Source organism: Schistocerca cancellata, chromosome 1 (genome assembly GCF_023864275.1).
Source record: "Schistocerca cancellata isolate TAMUIC-IGC-003103 chromosome 1, iqSchCanc2.1, whole genome shotgun sequence".
Lineage (NCBI taxonomy): Eukaryota > Metazoa > Arthropoda > Insecta > Orthoptera > Acrididae > Schistocerca > Schistocerca cancellata.
The window spans coordinates 309,148,265-309,168,993 of record NC_064626.1 but is presented as its reverse complement, the minus strand read 5'-3'; the positions used below and the strand labels follow the sequence as shown (position 1 = coordinate 309,168,993).

The following is a 20,729-nucleotide window of genomic DNA, read 5'->3' as shown; positions in this document are numbered from 1 at the left end:
CTGCTGCTAACCACAAGGTGCTGCTGTTTTTGTATTTAAGACTCCACTGAAATTGCACAGACAGTTTGTAGCCATTGCCAAAAACCATCAATTAAGAAACATGCAATGAACTAAATTCTATTTCTTTGACTGCTTGTAAGAAGAATTTAAATCTTTCTGCAGCCATTCTTACCGGGTAGTAGCGCATGATCAACTTCTGACTATCAGTAGTGGATTTCTATGATTCAGTTGTGTAGATCCTGCCAGTGTACTAGAATAATGACGTTTTTCAAACAGAAAATATTTTAAAAATATGTCTCCCAAATGTCTGAGAACACACTGCCTTTCCATTATTTATGAGAGTTACAGTACATTTTACAATATTAGAAAAGTGGAGACATAATTTGAGATATACAGATAATCATATTTCATATAAGCAACTAATGAACAGAATGAAAATATAGATAGATGGCAATAATGCCAAATACTTCTTGAATTTCAGTGGTTCTTGTGGATGTAATTTACTTCCTTTCTTATATTTCATTGTAATAATATTTACATATGGTTTGATAGTTATACTTGTGTATGTTTTGTAGAGGAGGCTGCCTGGCAATCCTATAATGCTGGTAGTGCCATCACATCCTGTTCTTGGTGGTTCCCACAGCCCAAGAATGAGACAATGGGAATCATACCTTTCGGCACTGGGAACAGTTGTTACTGTTGTTCTCAAGGCAGGTTAGTGCTTTTTGGAGTTGTCCTACCAGTTTAGCTAATTATTATGTTTATTATACCTGTCAAACTTCCTGTCCTAAAGTCTCCACCTGTACTTAGTATCCCTATCAGTGCATGTCACAATAGAGGCAGATAAGCTGGCATTAGTAGCACAGTGGGACAGTGCAGAAACGTGCCATAGAGGGTGCATATAATATGTGGTGTGGGCAGAGTTGTTTACCTGCGGGTGGCGCCGCGCGGAGTGGCTGCGCGGATTGAGGCGCTGTGTCACGCATTGCACAGCCCCTCCCATTGGAGGTTTCAGTCCTCCCTTGGGCATGTGTGTGTGTGTGTGTGTGTGTGTGTGTGTGTGTGTGTGTGTGTGTGTGTGTGTGTTGTTCCTAGCATAAGTTAGTTTAAGTAGTGTGTAAGTCTAGGGACTGATGACCTCAGCAATTGGTCCCTTAGGTATCCACACACATTTACCTGCAGGTGGCAGTAGGTGGTGTGGGCCAGTGCTTGCTCGAAGTTTGACCAATGTGGACGTCATCTAGCGTATTATGCCATGTGTTTTGCAGAGTGCTTAGCCGTTAGCTGTCCATTACAGCTGCACACGGAGTTCTTCCTGTGCTAGTCTCTAAGTGGGTTCAGACCCTTGCTGCCCATAGATCAACTTGCACATTGACTTTCTCCTTATCCTTGTATTTACTTCAGCCACCATGGCCCTGGCATTTCAGGAATGCTGGCAGGAATGGTCGCACCTACAGGAGGAGCAGCAACAGCTCCTGCAGCAGCTTACACAGATGCTGGATAACCCAGAATATCGACTTTCTTCACGCCCTTGCCTCACTGGCGGAGGGGGAGGGGAGGGCAGGTGCCCACTGTTCTGTTTTCTGCCCCCCTCCTGACACCATTTGTGGGCTTCAATCGTTCAGCAAAAAGAAAGGTGAATTACCTCTGCCAATTCTTGCTGCACTGGTAGGTAAGGCATATTGTCATTCCAGTCAATAAGGTTCTCTTGTTTCTGTCCAGCAGCACAAGTTTGTATAAAGTTGTCCAAAATTTGAAGCTCTCCACTGGCCTGAGAAGCTTCCCTTTGATGAGCTTTATTGGTTGTGTGTATGGTATTTTGGACATGAAACCCACACAGTGGCAGTGTGGTTGCATATTAACCAGCAACACAAGTGGTCTGGGCAGTTGTATATGGCCTGAATCGTCAGTTTGCAGCACGTCACACGCAAGTGTAATTTTGAGTGTCCCAGATGAGCTACCTCGTATGCAGGCTTGTTAATTCAGGGTGTGATTGTCAGGTTAGCTCCTGAGCGTGAGGTTCAGGCTAGGTTGTTGACTTTGTCTTATCCTTCTTTAGATGGCGTTGCTCAAATTGCGGAACTGTATGAGCTTATGGCAGTGGCAAGAAACATTCTTCCTGACGATTGGTAAGTGGCTCAATTGAGTGTGCTTGGTAAAAAGCCCATGGTGCCCCACAGGATACACCACGCAAGCTTGCCTCCTGCTGAGTCACCATGTGTTGCTGCCATTGACAAGACCGGTGCAGTGGCATTGTGACCTGGCCCATCCTCACTCGTGCTGAGCTCGATAGGTTCATGCCACTTTCAGTGTCCTAGCATTTTTTGGCTTCTTAGCATCTTTCTCCTTCTGCTCATTAGGCAAGCCAGTAGTCTGGCCCCCAATTGTTATTTGTTGCATGTTCACCATGACTGCCCAGACTTGGAGGTCGATGTCTGGCATATGCCGATGGATAGGTCACTTGGAAACTGTTCGTGACAGTCGACAGAGCATTAGTCAATCATCGGACACCCTTGTGTTTCCACTGGACTCTGGGGCTGTCTCTGACGCCTTGTATGTGTCATCCCAGTATATATTGCTGACTTCAATAGTAGATGTGTGGCCAGTCAAATTTCAGTTAGACAAGGGAGTGATGGTCAGTCTCATTAATTTATGAATGAATGTACAGGTTCTTGGGGTGCCCAGAGTTGCAACGGCCGCTCTGCCGAATTGTTATAGTAAACCGTGCCTCTCTTTGTAATGGCAATTGTCCATCTCCGCACATTATAAAAGTGTGGAACAGCAACTTACCTTGTTAGCGGTCAATTAATATCTTTGGGCCTGATGCGTTTTCTGTTTTTGACTTCCAGATTCTTGATAAAGTGCATTTAGTGTCTGTCTGTTCCTTTTCATGCTTTGGATCCCTTACTGTATTCCTACAGCCTGCTGTTTGAGAATACCTTGGGCCAAGCAGAAAATTTCGAGGCACATATTTCTCTTAAGGTGTTAGCAGTACCCAAATTTTGTCGTTCCTTCGCCATCCCCTTCACCATGTACAACAATGTAAAGACTGAGTTACAGCATCACCAGGATTGGGTCATTGTTTCTCCTGTTTCGTTGAGTCAGTGGGCCACCCCTTTGGTGGTGATTCAGGAGCCCCACAGTGTTGTACGCCTTTGCAGTGTTTTTAAACAGGTGGTTAACAAGCAGTGTGTTGCAGATTCATATCCCATTCCACAGTGGGCAGAATTGTTGGCAAAGTTGCCAGTGTGCCAGTATCTTTCCTGCATCAACTTGCACGATGGTTACCTGTAGTTGCTTGGAAGTTGTTTCTTGAACTTTCCTGATCCTCAAAACCTCCTTTAGGTCTTAACAGTTTAATCGTTTAATCACTTGTGTTTTGGAATCTCATCTGCACTGGAAATTTACCAGCAGAATTTGGAGCAGTTGACTTAAGACATTCCCTGTTGCGTCAGTTACCTTGATCAGGGTGGCAATCCTTCTGGAAAACATGGAATACCTGGGGAATTATGTTTTAAATGGGAAAATTAGGGAAATCTCATAGAATATCAGGAATTTCGTAAAATCAGGGAATTCTGCATTTTTTAATTTTATATATATATATTAAATAATATCTCAGAGCGTGTTAATTACATGAGTATTATTCCATACAAATTATTGATGTTTAAAAACTGTGGATAAATTATTGCTTATGGCTGGTATACAGCTCAACTAAGAAGCAGGGAAAGTCATAATGTGGTATGCTGTGCCCTTCCGTCCCTCTCCCCAAAAATTTTTTTCCTCCTCCTCCTTTTTTTTTTTTCTCCACCCCCCGTATTTGAGTAGCCATGAGTAGCCACCCTCTTGATGACGTCTGGGTCATGGGTCCTACTTGGGAGGAGCATTTGTGAAACCTTCAGCTGGTTTACCAACAACTCCTGGAGAATGGCCTCCACTGCAAGCTGGAGGAGTGCATTTTTTGAGTCAAGTGCTTTGTAAAAATGGTCTTGTCCTCACAAACGATCCCATCAAGGCAACTACCAACCAAGAATATGAATGAGCTCCAGTCTTTTTTTCATTAGTACTTCATTTTATGCTCAGTTCATTCCCCAGGTCGTGACACCTACCAGCCTCTTAATTGGTTTAAGAGGGCATTAAGTTTGTGTGGTCTGCAGATTATCAGGGGCATTTCAGTCTCTCAAACTTTGTTTGTGTTTTGCTTCCTATCTGGTCTCCTTTACACCGGGTAAACCTTTAACCCTGGCCTGTGACACATCTCAGTATGCCGCAAGTGCCATCCTGTCCCATTGGAACCTGGATGGCACTGAACAGCTCATGACTTACACACAAAGACATTTTCTGCTGTACATTGTAATTATTCACAAGTGGAAAAGGAGGCATTCACTATTATTTTTGGGGGTTAAAAAGTTCTATATCTTCTCATATGTGGGTGAGGTTCCTCCTCATCACCAACTATAAGCCATTGACATTTATTACCAGTCTAGTGCCCAGCATAGCAATTCTGATGTGCTGTCATGGAAACTAGAGGGGCCTGATCCAGAGTTCAGTCAGCAGTAGACTCTTGTGTTCATGGTGGATGATGCTGTGCAGCAAATCTCACTGATCTTTCCATTGACAGCATGCAAAGTCAAGACCACCATGGCCACTGACTTGCTTTTTCAGAATATCATTTCAGCAGTTCAGGTGGGTTGACTGGTGCACATCTCTTCTGGTACGTGGCATACATTTTTTCCTACAATGTGATTGGCTCAATGTTGTCATGGGGTGCTCATGCTTTCCGTGGAGGAAAGTCCTTTGGCTGGCAGCAGTGGTGGTTGCTGGGTGTCGTGGTGGGCCACAAATTTCAACAGCCGTTTGTGGTGGATGTCAAAGGGGTCAGCTGACTTGGCATGCAAATCAGCTATGCTCACACGCTTCGGAACATCACTGCTGTGATCTGCTGGTCTGCCAAGCAGCAGATTGGGTCATGGCATTGTTCAGACTGTGTGCTGCCACGTGTAGCAACTTACTTTCCTTTTGCCGCCCCCTCCCTACATTCTGCTGCCCTCTGGTCACCTACAGCAACAGCCCCTGTGAAGCCTGCACCTGTGCACATCTCTTCTGGTACGTGGCATACATTTTTTCCTACAATGTGATTGGCTCATTGTTGTCATGGGGTGCTCATGCTTTCCGTGGAGGAAAGTCCTTTGGCTGGCAGCAGTGGTGGTTGCTTGGTGTCGTGGTGGGCCATAAATTTCAACAGCCGTTTGTGGTGAATGTCAAAGGGGTCAGCTGACTTGTCATGCAAATCAGCTATGCTCACACGCTTCGGAACATCACTGCTGTGATCTGCTGGTCTGCCAAGCAGCAGATTGGGTCATGGCATTGTTCAGACTGTGTGCTGCCACTTGTAGCAACTTACTTTCCTTTTGCCGCCCCCTCCCTACATTCTGCTGCCCTCTGGTCACCTACAGCAACAGCCCCTGTGAAGCCTGCACCTGTGCCTACCGATGTGGAGCCCATAATTTTAATCCACCCTCCTCCTCCTCCTCCTCCTCCTCTTCCTCCTCCTCCTCCTCCTCCTCCTCCTCCTCCTCCGCTGCCTCAATCCCCCAGCCTCCGCCCCCCCCCCTTCCACCTTCTTCTATTTCCAATGGAGGTGGCGTTGCCTCCACTGCGGCTAGTCAACCACCTACTGCTGCAGCATCTGTGCCCATCCACCCTTCCAGCAGAGCCATCAGTGTTGCGTCTGCTGTAAAGTTCTCCAGATGCCTCTCTAGTTCTGTGCTGAATTTCACAGCCGAAGCCTGGTCACTTTCAGCCCTATGTGGCCTTTTCAGGGAGGAGGGATTTAGTATCTCCACGAGCGGACATAATGATGGAGGCAGACAAGCTGGCATGGGTAGCGTAGCTGGATAGTGCAGAAACCTTCCGTGGAGGGCACACACGACATTTGGTATAAGTGGACCTGCTGTTGAGGTGTTTATCTGCAGGCAGCAATAGGCTGGGTGGGCCAGTGCTTACTCTGAGTTAGACCAATGTGGACCTCAGCTAGTGTATCATGCCACGTGTTGCGCTAGGTGGTTAGACATTAGCCATACATGCCAGCAACGTGCCGAGTTCTTTCTGTGCTTATGGTATCAGACTCCCTGCTTCCCCTAGGTCAGTTCGCATAGCAAATTCATTTCCATCTCACAGGATTCTGTTTCTCAGCTATTCTCAAGCCACCTTTGGCCCCTGAAGTATCGCACCGACCGGATAGTGAAGTGTCGTCGTCACACCTGTGCAGATAGTAAGTGTACTGTAAGTGATTTTTTTTGTTTCTTGTATCAAACAATTTCACTTGAATCAGTTGAATCTCCTCTGGCTGATCCATCTGGCATAGAAAACCTTTTTGCCTTTTTCAGGCTGCACACTACACCAAAGGCTGTTTTGATTCTTTTTGGGAAAATGTGTCACATCTAGTAGTGTGATCTATTATTTCTAGCTTTCATTTCCACAGACACCCAAATCATTTGGCCAATTGTAATGGCAGAATCCCTGACTTCTCACTATAATTTTGCTATTTATACAGTAGCGGAATTTGTAGCAGAATGTGAGTAACTTAAGAATATAGGAGACTAATCCACAAATAGCAGAACTATTGAGCCATTGACAGACATACTCATACATAGAAAGAAACTTGTCAGCTTTCAGAATAAATCCTTTGTCGAGCAAGCATGCAATGCAATGTGCACCACCGTGCGCGCCCACACACACACACACACACACACACACACACACACACACACACACACCAATGTGTGTTTTGTGGGTGTGTATTTGTACTCTAGCTTGACAATGAATTTATTCTAAAAGCTGGCAAGTTTTCTTTCTTCTATGTGTGTGCCGCTAATGACGACTCAGCATTTATGATATTCATTGAGCAGTTTTCTTTACTCATAAATTATTTAATTTTGCTATTTCATATTTTTTCTTGCTGCTTATATCCTAGCAATTTGTATTAATATTTAGAGGACAGGCTACAGTTCACCTTTTGATGTTCGAAATTTCTTCATATGGCTTATTATCTGCGACTATTTTTGAACTTCATTCACTTTGAATGCTATTGTTTTGAATTTTTATACTTAGATGTTCACCCTGAAATTGATGCATCTTATATTCTCATTATAGGTTTTTTCTGAGTCTTGTGGGATTATTTGGACATTAGCAATTAACACATTATTTAAAATAGAGAAGGCAACCAATCATCTATGGCCGACTGATGTGTGGATCATAGGAGCAAGTAACAGAGGAGACATTGTTTACAGTATCTTTCGAGGTCTTGCTCATTTCCAAATACAAGTACACACACGATAACACATATACTGCAAAGTACGTTCCTGCAGGTACAGCGAGACTTATCAGTCTCGTCTTGGCTGTAGGAGGGTACGTTGATGTGAGTGCGTGTGTGCGTGTGGTTGTCTTTCCCTTATTTTATGTATTGTCTCGTCTAGAAATTTCCATTATTGTTGTAACTCATCATTTAGTTAAACAATTTGCAATCTGTTAAACTTTTCTTGTGCTTTGATTGTATTTTTCTGTTCATGAACAGTTCTGCGTTTGGTGAGAGGGGGAGAGAGAGAGAGAGAGAGAGAGAGAGAGAGACTCCTCTTGTCCTATGTCTCCGTTAATTTCAATAATTTTTTATTCTCTTGCTTGACAACTTGGATCAGATGCTTGCAGATTCTTCTTTTTGTTATTGCTCTCCACAACAAATTTTTCTCAATTGTCTCAAAAGCTTTTATTTTGTGGTCAGTCAATGAATTGTGTTTATAAATTAAATTTAGCTCTTTTTCTCAGTTACCTACTTCAAAATGAAAACATCATCTGTGGTGAATATGTCCTTCCTGCCTGGTCCCCTAAAAGATTTTCATGAGAGATTATATGGAGTTTATTTCTTATGGTTTTGCTAAATATTGTAATAACAGTATTAAGATGACTAGTTTTGATTCTTGTTTTTTTCCCCTTAAAAAGTTTAAAATTTGTTTTTTGGGTCTTACAGCAATCACAAGAACTATGTATTTAAAAGTTGTATCATTCTCATTGTTCATCAATTATTTTCTGGTGGTATGTGGTAGATTTACCATGAAGTTTGCAAATGAGATAGGTTGCCCAATGGTTAAAGGCGGTGGACTCACTTTTGGGAGGGCTGGCATTTTGAATTTAGGAAATAGTTGACACTGCTGTCTGAACATTGCACAGTCTCCTGTGTAGAGATCTTAGCAATAGGCATCCCTGACATAGAGAAGCAACTGAAAGAACTGAAAACAAATAGGTCACCAGGTCTGGACTGAATCCTAATTTGGTTTCACGGAGAGTACTCTACAGCATTGACCCCTTACCTAGCTTACTTTATCATGAATCTCTCATCCAGCACAAAGTCCAAAGTGACTGCAAAAAAGTGCAAGTGACTCTGTTGTATGAGAATGGTAAAAGGATGGATCCATAAAATTGCAGACCAATATCCGTAATGTTGGTTTGCTGCAGAATTCTTGAATATATTATAAGTTTGAATATAATAAATTTCCTTGAGACAGAAAATTTTCAATCCACAAATCAGCACAAATTTAGAAAGTACTGCTGGTGTGAAACTCGGCTTGCCCTCTTCTCATGTGATATCCTCTGAACTGTGGATGAGGGGCAACATGTACATTCCATATTCCTAGATTTCCAGAAAGTGTTTCACACAGTGCTCCACAGCAGACTGCTAACGCAGGTCTGCACATATGGAATAAGTTTCCATGTGTGTGAAGTGGTTGAAGACCTCTCAGGTAATAAAACCCAATACATTGTCCTTGAGAGCAAATGTTTATCAGAGACAAAGGTATCATCAAAAGTGCCTCAGGGAAGTGTGATGGGACTGATTTTGTTCTCTATATACATTGAGAAATTGACTGATAGGGTGAGCACCAAACAGTGAATGTTTTCTGATGAAGCTGTAATGTATGGGAAAGTGTCCTTGTTGAGTGACTGTTGGAGGATACAGAATGATTTCAGTAGAATACCTGTACAGTATGATGACTGGCAGTTCACTTTAAATGTACAAAAATGTAAGTTAATGCAATGAATAGGAAAATCAATCCAGTGATATTTGAATACAGCATTAGTGGTGTGCTGTTTGACACAGTAAATCAATCATCAATGGATAACATTGCAGATCAGTATGAAATGCAACGAGTACCTAAGGTCGGTAGTAGGGGAGGCAGCAAAAGGTCATCTTTGGTTTATTGGGAGACTTTTAGAGCAATGTAGCTCATCAGTAAAGGAGACTGCACATAGAACACTAGAGTGACCCATTCTTGTGTTCTGCTCAAATGTTTGAGATTTGCACCAAGTCAGATTACAGGAAATCAACGAAGCAGTCATAGAAGTGGTGTTAGATATTTTACTGGTAGGTGTGATGAACATGCGAGTATTATGGGAGGTGCTTTCTGAACTCAGATGGGAGTCCCTGGAGGGAAGACAACATCCTTTTCATGAAATTTAGATAACAGGTGTTTGCAGCTGACTGTATAACAATTCTACTGCCACTACATTTTGTGTAAGGACCCATAAGACAAGACAATAGAAAAGACATTAAGGTTCGTACAGAGGCATACAGATAGTCATTTTTCCCTTGCTCCATTTACCATGCAATGTATGGTGGCTTGTGGAATATGTAAATTTGTGAGATAGATGTAATCTCTGTCAGGCCACCCAGATTTGGGTTTTATAAGGTTTCCTGATACTGCCTAACCCGAATGCCAAGATATTTCACTTTTAAAGATCATATCAGATTTCCTTCCCTGTTTTTGTCTCTCTGATCAAATTTTGAAACTATAATGACTTCATTGTCAGTTTATTTTTATTTATTTACTGTTGATTGTTTTGCACCAGTCATTTATGTGCTTGGTTCTTGTAATTAACATCGTGAAATATGTAACTTGATGCTCAGGTACTAAATTCAATGAATTGAAGTACAATGTTAATAATGATACTTAATGTCACTTATTCTGAGAATATATGTTGTGAGTAGGTAATTTTGTTGATGTAACTTATTGTTTTTTGAAGGTACTTGACAGAGTAAAGTATATAAAAATTAAATTCTTTTCTTTGAGTGTTCCTTTCCTTTTGCAGGCAATGAAACAGCGAAAGCAAGTCTCTCAACGTGTTTAGACCAAATGCTCTGTGCAGCTCGCATGAAGACAGCACAAGTGCGAGCTGAATATCCTGGAAAACCTGTCATCCTTGTTGGTTGGAATGCTGGAGCTGCAATTGCATGCCAGGTAGGCTTTCTATCCTCTCATTCTGAAATAGAAGGCATGCAGAGTACAAGCTCAGTTTGTTAAAGAAATCGAGTTTGTCATTTTCAAAGGAACCATCTCATTATTTGTCCTAAAAGACTTAGGAAAATAACAGAAAACAAATCTAGTTGCCAGATAGGGATTTAAAATATTGCCTTCCAGTCACAAGTACAGTTTCTTAATTAATGTGCCACCTCACTCAGTAAACAAAAGGTGAGATCTTCATCATTAACATGCAGTGTGTGCAGATAAATTATTTCCATTATGTCGATTCATCCATAGGTTTCTTCATGATTTATAGGTGCCACAAAGTGCTCCTGAAACGTGTATCAGCTGTAAAAGCTATTTGCAGTAATGAGATTCTTCCCATTTAAATCTTTTGCATATCAAGTAGTGTTGCCAGGAAAAAAATATTTCACCAGACTTGGCATATTTATCTGCAGCACTTAATATCTGAGTAGAATTTGCAGAGTGAAGCTTAGTTGGTACAAAGGTTTTAGATATTGCTGTGTTATACCAACAGTACAAGGTTTTAGAAACATCTGAGTGAGTGTGATAAGCTTTCAGTCTAATTATTACTATCTCATCATCAAGTCAGTGTCCTCGTAACTGCTGTCTGCTTCACGTCTGCTGTGCAGCGAGCTACGTTAATTTAAGTATTAATTGTATTTTTCTTACTTGTCACTTCTTCTTCCATGTGTTTTTGCTTTTAGGAAGCTTTAATTGTCGAGTGCTAGTAATAGTGTTCCATAGATTTCGTGTTTGTTTTGAATACACTCAGAGAGAGTCCCTTTAGTCAACCATAGTGCCAGTAGTGTTGTTTTCAATACAGTCCAGAGACAGGTAGTGCTATTTTCATTGTTTTCTACAAGAAGTGTCTACCAACCACAGTTTAGTCAACAATCAGCCGCCTTTAGTGAATTAGCAGTCTAGTCAAAAGTTGATCAACTCTCTACACTAAATTGATTTCTTAGGATGGATAGGATGTGTGACTGCTGTGTATGGACGCAGGAGGAGCTGGCCACTGTTCGCGAACAGCTGAGCGTGTTGATGGCCGCGGTCAGCTGTCTTCAGGCTGCTGCCTCGGAGTGTAGCGGCAGTGGGGAGTCTGGTGCATCGCATGGTGCACCCCAGGTGTTACATGTTTCACCCACTGTCCCTGCTGTCGAGACATCTTTGTGGGTACTGGGCGTGGTTGGGCTACCCTCTCCCCAAGGGGAGTGGCGGGTTCAGCGGCGTTCGCGGCGCACGAGGCGGAGTGTCAATGTGGAGGCTGGCCGTGTGGCATTGCCCGCTCTGCCTGTGAGTGAACATGTGGTTGCTCCTTCAGCAAGGTCCGAGCAGGCACACGGGGGGAGGGGTTTATTAGTTATTGGAAGCTCCAACGTTAGGAGGGTGATGGAGCCCCTTAGGAAAATAGTGGAAAGGTCGGGGAAGAAGGACAGTGTTCACTCTGTCTGCTCGCCGGGGGGTCTCATCCAAGATGTGGAGGAGGCCCTGCTGGCAGCGATAGAGAGCACTGAGTGCACCTGACTGCAAATTGTTGCTCATGTCGGCACCAATGACTCCTGCCGTCTGGGTTCAGAGGTCATCCTCAGTTCGTACTGGCGGTTGGCGGAATTGGTGAAGGCGGAAAGCCTCGCTCGCGGGGTGGAATCTGAGCTAACTATTTGTAGTATCGTTCCCAGAACCGATGTCGGTCCTCTGGTTTGGAGCCGAGTAGAAGGCTTAAACCAGAGGCTCAGACAATTCTGCGGGGATCTGGGGTGCAAATTTCTCAACCTCCGCTATCGGGTGGAGAAATGTAGGGTCAGGCGTGCACTACACGCCGGAAACGGCTACAAGGGTAGCAGAGTACATGTGGAGTGCACATGTGGGTTTTTTAGGTTAGAGAATTCCCTCTCTAGGCCCGACAAGACGCCTTCTGAGACATGGCAAGGTAGGAGTAGGCAAAATGCAACTGGGAATAAAAATATTAATGTGCTAATAGTAAACTGCAAGAGCGTCTGTAGAAAGGTCCCAGAACTGCTCTCATTAATAAACGGTCACAACGCCCGTATAGTACTAGGGACAGAAAGTTGGCTGTAACCAGACGTAAACAGTAAAGAAATCCTAAACTCAGATTGGAATGTATACCACAGAGACAGCCTGGACAGTGAAGGGGGAGGCATGTTTATAGCGATAAGAAGTGCAATAGTATCAAAGGAAATTGACGGAGATCCGAAATGTGAAATAATTTGGGTGAAGGTCACGGTTAAAGCAGGCTCAGACATGGTAATTGGATGTCTCTATAGACCCCCTGGCTCAGCAGCTGTTGTGGCTGAGCACCTGAAGGATAATTTGGAAAATATTTCGAGTAGATTTCCCCACCATGTTATAGTTCTGGGTGGAGATTTTAATTTGCCGGATATAGGCTGGGAGACTCTGAGGTTCATAACGGGTGGCAGGGACAAAGAATCCAATGAAAAATTTTTAAGTGCTTTATCTGAAAACTACCTTGAGCAGTTAAACAGAGAACTGACTCATGGCGATAACATATTAGACCTTCTGGTGACAAACAGACACCAACTATTTGAAACGGTTAACGCAGAACAGGGAATCAGCGATCATAAAGTGGTTACTGCATCGATGATTTCAGCCGTAAATAGAAATATTGGAAAAGGTAGGAAGATTTTTCTGTTTAGCAAAAGTGACAAGAAGCAGATTACAGAGTACCTGATGGCTCAACACAAAAGTTTTGTCTCAAGTACTGATAGTGTTGAGGATCAGTGGACGAAGCTCAAAACCATCGTACAATATGCGTTAGATGAGTATGTGCCAAGCAAGATCGTAAGAGATGGAAAAGAGCCACCGTGGTACAACAAACGAGTTAGAAAACTGCTGTGGAAGCAAAGGGAACTTCACAGCAAACATAAACATAGCCAAAGCCTTGCAGACAAACAAAAATTATGCGAAGCAAAATGTAGTGTGAGGAGGGCTATGCGAGAGGCGTTCAATGAATTTGAAAGTAAAGTTCTGTGTACTGACTTGGCAGAAAATCCTAATAAATTTTGGTCTTATGTCAAAGCGGTAGGTGGATCAAAACAAGATGTCCAGACACTCTGCGACCAAAATGGTACTGAAACAGAGGATGACAGACTAAAGGCCGAAATACTAAATGTCTTTTTCCAAAGCTGTTTCACAGAGGAAGACTGCACTGTAGTTCCTTCTCTAGATTGTCGCACAGATGACAAAATGGTAGATATCGAAATAGATGACAGAGGGATAAAGAAACAATTAAAATCGCTCAAAAGAGGAAAGGCCGCTGGACCTGATGGGATACCAGTTCAATTTTACCCAGAGTACGCGAAGGAACTTGCCCCCCTTCTTGCAGCGGTGTACCGTAGGTCTCTAGAAGAGCGTAGTGTTCCAAAGGATTGGAAAAGGGCACAGGTCATCCTCGTTTTCAAGAAGGGACGTCGAACAGATGTGCAGAACTATAGACCTTTATCTCTAACGTCTTTCATTGTAGAATTTTGGAACACGTATTATGTTTGAGTATAATGACTTTTCTGGAGACTGGAAATCTACTCTGTAGGAATCAGCATGGGTTTCGAAAAAGACGGTCGTGTGAAACCCAGCTAGCGCTATTCATCCACGAGACTCAGAGGGCCATAGACACGGGTTCACAGGTAGATGCTGTGTTTCTTGACTTCCGCAGGGTGTTCGATACAGTTCCCCACGGTCGTTTAATGAACAAAGTATGAGCTTATGGACTATCAGACCAATTGTGTGATTGGATTGAAGAGTTCCTAGATAACAGAACGCAGCATGTCATTCTCAATGGAGAGAAGTCTTCCGAAGTAAGAGTGATTTCAGGTGTGCTGCAGGGGAGTGTCATAGGACCGTTGTCATCCACAAGGTCATTTATGTACATTGTGAATAGCATCGGAAGTTCACTGCGGCTTTTTGCAGATGATGCTGTGGTGTATCGAGAGGTTGTAACAATGGAAAATTGTACTGAAATGCAGGAGGATCTGCAGCGAATTGACGCATGGTGCAGGGAATGGCAATTGAATCTCAATGTAGACAAGTGTAATGTGCTGTGAATACATAGAAAGATAAATCCCTTATCATTTAGCTACAAAATAGCAGGTCAGCAACAGGAAGCAGTTAATTCCATAAATTATCTGGGAGTATGCATTAGGAGTGATTTAAAATGTTGATCGTTGGTAAAGCAGATGCCAGACTGAGATTCATTGGAAGAATCCTAAGGAAATGCAATCCGAAAACAAAGGAAGTAGGTTACAGTACGCTTGTTCGCCCACTGCTTGAATACTGCTCAGCAGTGTGGGATCCGTACCAGATAGGGTTGATAGAAGAGATAGAGAAGATCCAATGGCGAGCAGCGCGCTTCGTTACAGGATCATTTAGTAATCACGAAAGCGTTACGGAGATGATAGATAAACTCCAGTGGAAGACTCTGCAGGAGAGACGCTCAGGAAGACTCTGCAGGAGAGACGTTCAGTAGCTCGGTACGGGCTTTTGTTAAAGTTTCGAGAACATACCTTCACCGAAGAGTCAAGCAGTATATTGCTCCCTCCTACGTATATCTCGCGAAGAGACCATGAGGATAAAATCAGAGAGATTAGAGCCCACACAGAAGCATACCGACAATCCTTCTTTCCACAAACAATACAAGACTGGAATAGAAGGCAGAACCGATTGAGGTACTCAAGGTACCCTCCGCCACACACCGTCAGGTGGCTTGCGGAGTATGGATGTAGATGTAGATGTAGAAGTACAACACATCTGCATTTGCACCTGCATCTATCCACAAGCTAATTCATGGTGAATGGTGGAAACCTGTCATGGTACTGCTGTAATTTCCCCCTTTTCCATTCCAATTACAAGTAATGTGTGTGAAGAGTGGCTGTTGTTGAACCTCAAAATAAGCTCTAACTTCTCTGATTTTCTTGTCATGGTCATTTTGTGGAACGTGTGGGAGAATCTAATATGTTGCCCGACTCTTCTAGGAATGTACGTTCTCAGAATTTCAAAAGTTAGCCTCACTGTGGCACAGACCATCTGTCTTGTATTGTCTGCCAGTGGAGTTCGTTGAGCATCATCATAATACTTTGACACATACCAAACAATCCAGTGGCAAAAGCTGCTAAATGATCTAGTGTCTAAAGCGCCATTCTTCATTGCATCTTCACTCTCTCTCATATTAATCCTGGATTGCAGATGTGAAAAACTCTTAAGAATCCATCAGACGAGTGGTTTTGTCTTACTTTCATAAATGAATTACTTTTTTCTAAGATTCTCCCCGTGAATCTCAGTCTGGCGTCTGCTTTTCCTACAACTATTTTTGTGTAATATTCCACTTTAGGTTGCTGTGGATGGTTACTCATTCCAGTTACTGTTTTTAGTTATTTGTTATAACTAGTGTAATCAAGCAGTAATGAATCTCTTCCCTTTTTATATGCTATAATTTACATTCAGGGTCAGTCACCAGTGCGTGCACCAGTTGTGACTCCCCTGCTAGTTTTTAGGGCTCTATACCTCAACTGGTAAAAAGAAAACCGTTATATAAGGGGCATTCAAAAAGAAACAAGCCTGAGGCATAATTACAGAAACTAGTACTTGTATGTTAGAAATATTGACCCTGGCTGTTGAGACACTAGTCCCACTGTGACACAAGGTGGTGGATGGCTGTCTCGTAAAATTCCTGGGGCTGCAATGTTAACCAGTTCTGCACATACAGCTGGACATCGTCGTCCGAGGTGAATTTTTTGCCTGTGCTGACCAAGATGGCCACCTTCTGATTCACTTCCTGCAGCACTGGACAACAGTGAATAACCAGCGTTACTTGCAAACCTTGACCACCCTTCACCAAGTGATCAAATCAAAACGACCAGTCAGTCTCACCCATGGGGTCATTATGCTCCACAACAATACAAAGCTTCATGTGGCCAACACAGTCACGGCACTCCTGCAGAAATATAAATGGGTGGTTCTCAGCCGCACTCTATACAGTCTGAACCTCTCTCCCTGTGATTACGACATTATTAGTTCCCTTAAAAAGGCTCTGAGGGGAAAACGTTTCACCTCGGACGACAATGTCCAGCTGCAGGTGGTTAACATCGCAGCCCTGAGAATTTTATGAGACAGCCATTCACCGCCTTGTGTCATAGTGTCTCAACAGCCAGGGTCAATACTTCTAACATGCAGGTATTGGTTTCTGTAATTATGCCTCCGGCTTGTTTCTTTTTGAATGCCCCTTATAGGATCACTTTGTAGTCCGCCTGTCTGTCTGACTGTTAAAATCTTTTTTCTCAGGAACAGCTAGACATATCAAATTGAAAATTATGTCACAGACTAAGGTATAGACTCTTGACGATGTAATAAATGTAAGCCTCCAAGTCAAAGCCTCCAAGTCAGCGCAACCAAAGCTGCAACCATTGTGGTAACATATTTTGAGACTCACAAACTCATTCATCAAAACCTAGGGTGCTTCCCGTTGGCCTAGAATTATAAAATTTAGCAAAATGGAATGTTTCATAGTACAACCAAAGTAAAGAATTTGAAAATTGTAAATTTTTAACTATATCTCACACAAAAATGTTTTTGTCATGTGTTTTCTGATTCTCTGCATTTTCACCTGTCTGTTGAGACACCTTTTTCTCAGGAATGGGTAGTTGTATGAAGTTGAAATTCATGTCACATACACCACTGACCATTAAAATTGCTACACCACGAAGATGACGTGCTACAGACGCGAAATTTAACTGACAGGAAGAAGATGCTGTGATATGCAAATGATTAGCTTTTAAGAGCATTCCCACAAGGTTGGCGCTGGTGGCGACACCTACAATGTGCTGACATGAGGAAAGTTTCCAACCGATTTCTCATACACAAACAGCAGTTGACCGGCGTTGCCTGGTGAAATGTTGTTGTGATGCCTCGTATAAGGAGGAGAAATGTGTACCATCATGTTTCCAACTTTGATAAAGTCGGGGCAGACCAAAACTAGCAAACTAATAACTGCTGCGTTGCAGTTGGGAGTTGGGTCTCCAAAGGTTAAGGGAAGAAAACCCTGATTAAAAATCACCTGTCTCCTGGTAGGTGTTGGACGCAGAGTTGACAGCCTGCTTTGTAAAAGATAACTGTTGCGAAACTTCTACAAAGCAAAGTCGGACGAATGAAGGAAGATGGACCTGGCATGAAAAAGGACAAAGAGGGTGGAATACAAGTAAATGATGGAGGGAAAATTAGGAAGAAGAGAAATCTAAGGCATAGATCAGATCTATATATTGGTACTTGGAATGTGAGATCCCTATATCGACCAGGAGCACTGAAAGTAATGCTGGATCAAATAATGAATCTGAAGCAAAGTATAATAGCACTACAAGAAATTAGATGGACAGGGAGTGGAGTTTTAGAAAAGATAGAGGCGAATATATTCTATAGCTGCAGTGAAAGAAATCACAAGCTGGGGACAGGACTTCTTGTACACCATCAGTTAAAGCAGTTGGTAATAGGGTTTACACCCATTAGTCCAAGATTATCAACATCAGGATAAAGGGGATATTCTTTAACTACTCCATAATTAATGCCAATGCACCAACAGAAGAATCCGAAGAAGAAGAGAAAGAAGTATTCTATGAATCTTTGGGAAGAGTATATGATGAGTACCCAGGGCATGATATTAAAATAATAGCCGGAGACCTAAACGCTCAGGTGGGGAAAGAACAGATTTATAGACCAATAATTGGCCCCCACAGCAAACACGCAACAAGTAATGAGAACGGAACAAGGCTTATACTGTCCGCAGCATCTAGAAATATGTTAATAGGATCAACACTGTTCCCACATAAAGAAATACATAAGGGAACATGGAACTCACCAGATGGAAACACAGTAAACCAGATTGACCATGTGTTGATAGATCTGAGACACAAATCAGACCTATTGGACATGAGGAGTCTTAGAGGCCCAAACATAGATACAGATCATTTTCTGGTATGGGCATGGGTGAAGGCAAGGATATCTAACGCAGCGAAAGGAGACCGACCCAGGGCACAGAAATATAATATAACAACTTTAGAATCAGTGGAAGCTAGAGAACAGTATCAGGAGAATATAACCTGGATTCTGGAAAACGCTGGAGAATATAACAATATTTAATATCAGTGGGAAGCGATAAAAACAGCGGTGGAGACATCGGCAAGAGAGATAGTTGGAATTGGGACAAGACAAGTAAGACCATCATGGTTTTATACTGAATGCGAAATAGTAAATGAAGAAAAGAACAAAGCATATAGAAGGACACTGCGATCACACTGCATGAGGAGGATAGTAGAAGAATACAAAGAAAAACGGAGGATTGAAAAGAGGACTCATCAAAGAAAAAAGAGAGAGTGGATGAAAGCAAGTGTCAAAGCAATGGGGCTCATGAGAAGCAAAAATGAAATAAGAAAATTCTATAGAAAGGTGAATGCGGCACGGAAACTTTTTGGTAGCAAAAAAGCTTAATAAAAGATGAGACAGGGAATATAATAAGTGAAGGGAAGGGAATATGCGAAAGATGGCGCAGGTATTTTGATAGTCTCCTCAACCCTAGAATAACTATACCAGAGAACCCAACAGACACGAATGGGGAAGAGGACCCAGACAACAACACTACCCCACGAAATATAGAAGAAGTGAAAACTGCCTTGAAGAAATTGAAAAACAACAAGGCGGCAGGGACAGATGGTGTTCCAGCAGAACTGTTTAAGCAAGGAGGCAGAGAGCAGGAACAAAGCCTTCTGAAAATGGTCACCAGAATATGGGAAGAGGAGAAAATGCCCCAACAATGGAAAGAGAGTATCATATGTCCCATATATAAGAAAGGAGATAAGATGGAGTGTGGCAGTTACAGAGGGATCACACTACTTAATTTGGGATATAAAATACTATCTAATATACTATTCGACAGAATACTCCCGATCATACATAGGGAGACGGGGCCGTACCAGTGCGGATTCCTTCCTGGGAAGTCAACTATAGATCAAATATTCACTTTAAGACAAATCCTGGAAAAAACAAATGAATACGGAGTTGGAACGCATCACCTCTTTATAAATTTCAAAGCAGCTTATGGTAGCATAAATAGAGAGCAGTTATATCAAGCTCTAGATGAACTGGGAATCTCTAGAAAGTTCTCTAGAAAGTTGGTAAGGCTGGTGAGAATGACAATGAGTGAAACACAAGGTAGTGTAAGAATAGGAGGAATGATGTCCAATACATTGAGTATTATAAATGGAGTGCGACAAGGGGATGCATTGGCATGCCTTCTCTTTAATGCCGCCCTGGAGAAGGTGATGAGAAACGCAAACCTTCTCAATAGGGGGACGATCTTCTATAAATCAGTGCAGATACTGGCCTACACAGATGACATAGATATAATAGCAAGAACCCAAAAAGCAATGGAAGAGACATTTACAACTCTCGAACAGACCAGTAGGAACATGGGGTTAATTATCAGCTCTCGAACAGGCCTGTAGGAACATGGGGTTAATTATTAATGAACAAAAAACAAAATATATGGCAGCTGGAAAAGCACATACAGAAAATATGCCAAATGCAATAACAATGGGCAATTATACATTTGAGAGAGTTGTAACATTTCAAGTACCTGGGCTTGACAGTTACACATCTAAATGATACCTCCTATGAAATTAAGCAGAGATTAATACTAGCCAACAGAGCCTATTTTGTCCTAACAAGACTTCTATCCTCAAGGCTCCTGACTCTTACCACGAAATTAACTATGTATAAATCACTTATACGACCAGTGTTTACATATGCCTCTGAAGCCTGGACATTAACAACTAAAGATATTGAAACACTGGATGCATTTGAAAGAAAGGTACTTAGACGAATTATCGGCCCAATCTGTGAAAGAGGAAGATGGAGGAGGAGATACAACCATGAGTTGTATATAATATACAAAGACCAACCCATCAAAAGGATAGTGAAATCGTCCAGACTGAGGTGGGCGGGACATGTGGCTCGCATGAATGATACAGAAGTACCAAACAGAATATTACAAGGAAAACCAGGAGGGCAGAGGGGATGTGGTCGACCAAGAGCCAGACGGAAAGATGGAGTAATCGAAGATCTTAGGAAGATGGGCTATAGAAACTGGAGATTGTTGGCAAAGGACTGAGAGACATGGAAGGAAATTGTAGAAGAGGCCAAGGCTCATCATGAGCAGTAGAGCCAAGAAAGAGGAAGTCATGTCTTTTCTGCTTCTCTGCATTTTCACCTGTCTGTTGAGGCACCTTTTTCTCAGGAATGGGTAGTTGTATGAAGTTGAAATTCATGTCACGTACACTACTGGCCATTAAAATTGCTACACCATGAAGATGACATGCTACAGACGCGAAATTTAACTGA

At 42.5% G+C, this 20,729-nt stretch overlaps 1 protein-coding gene across 1 annotated transcript in view; it reads left to right on the top strand.

Moving 5' to 3' along the window:
- Positions 1-20,729, top strand: part of LOC126172711 (KAT8 regulatory NSL complex subunit 3) — a 162,561-nt gene that overhangs the window by 63,490 nt on the left and 78,342 nt on the right. Inside the window, exons 7-8 of the mRNA XM_049920902.1 lie at positions 576-714; positions 10,138-10,286. Of these exons, the coding sequence (XP_049776859.1) occupies positions 576-714; positions 10,138-10,286 (288 nt within the window). The remainder of the gene's footprint in view (positions 1-575; positions 715-10,137; positions 10,287-20,729) is intronic.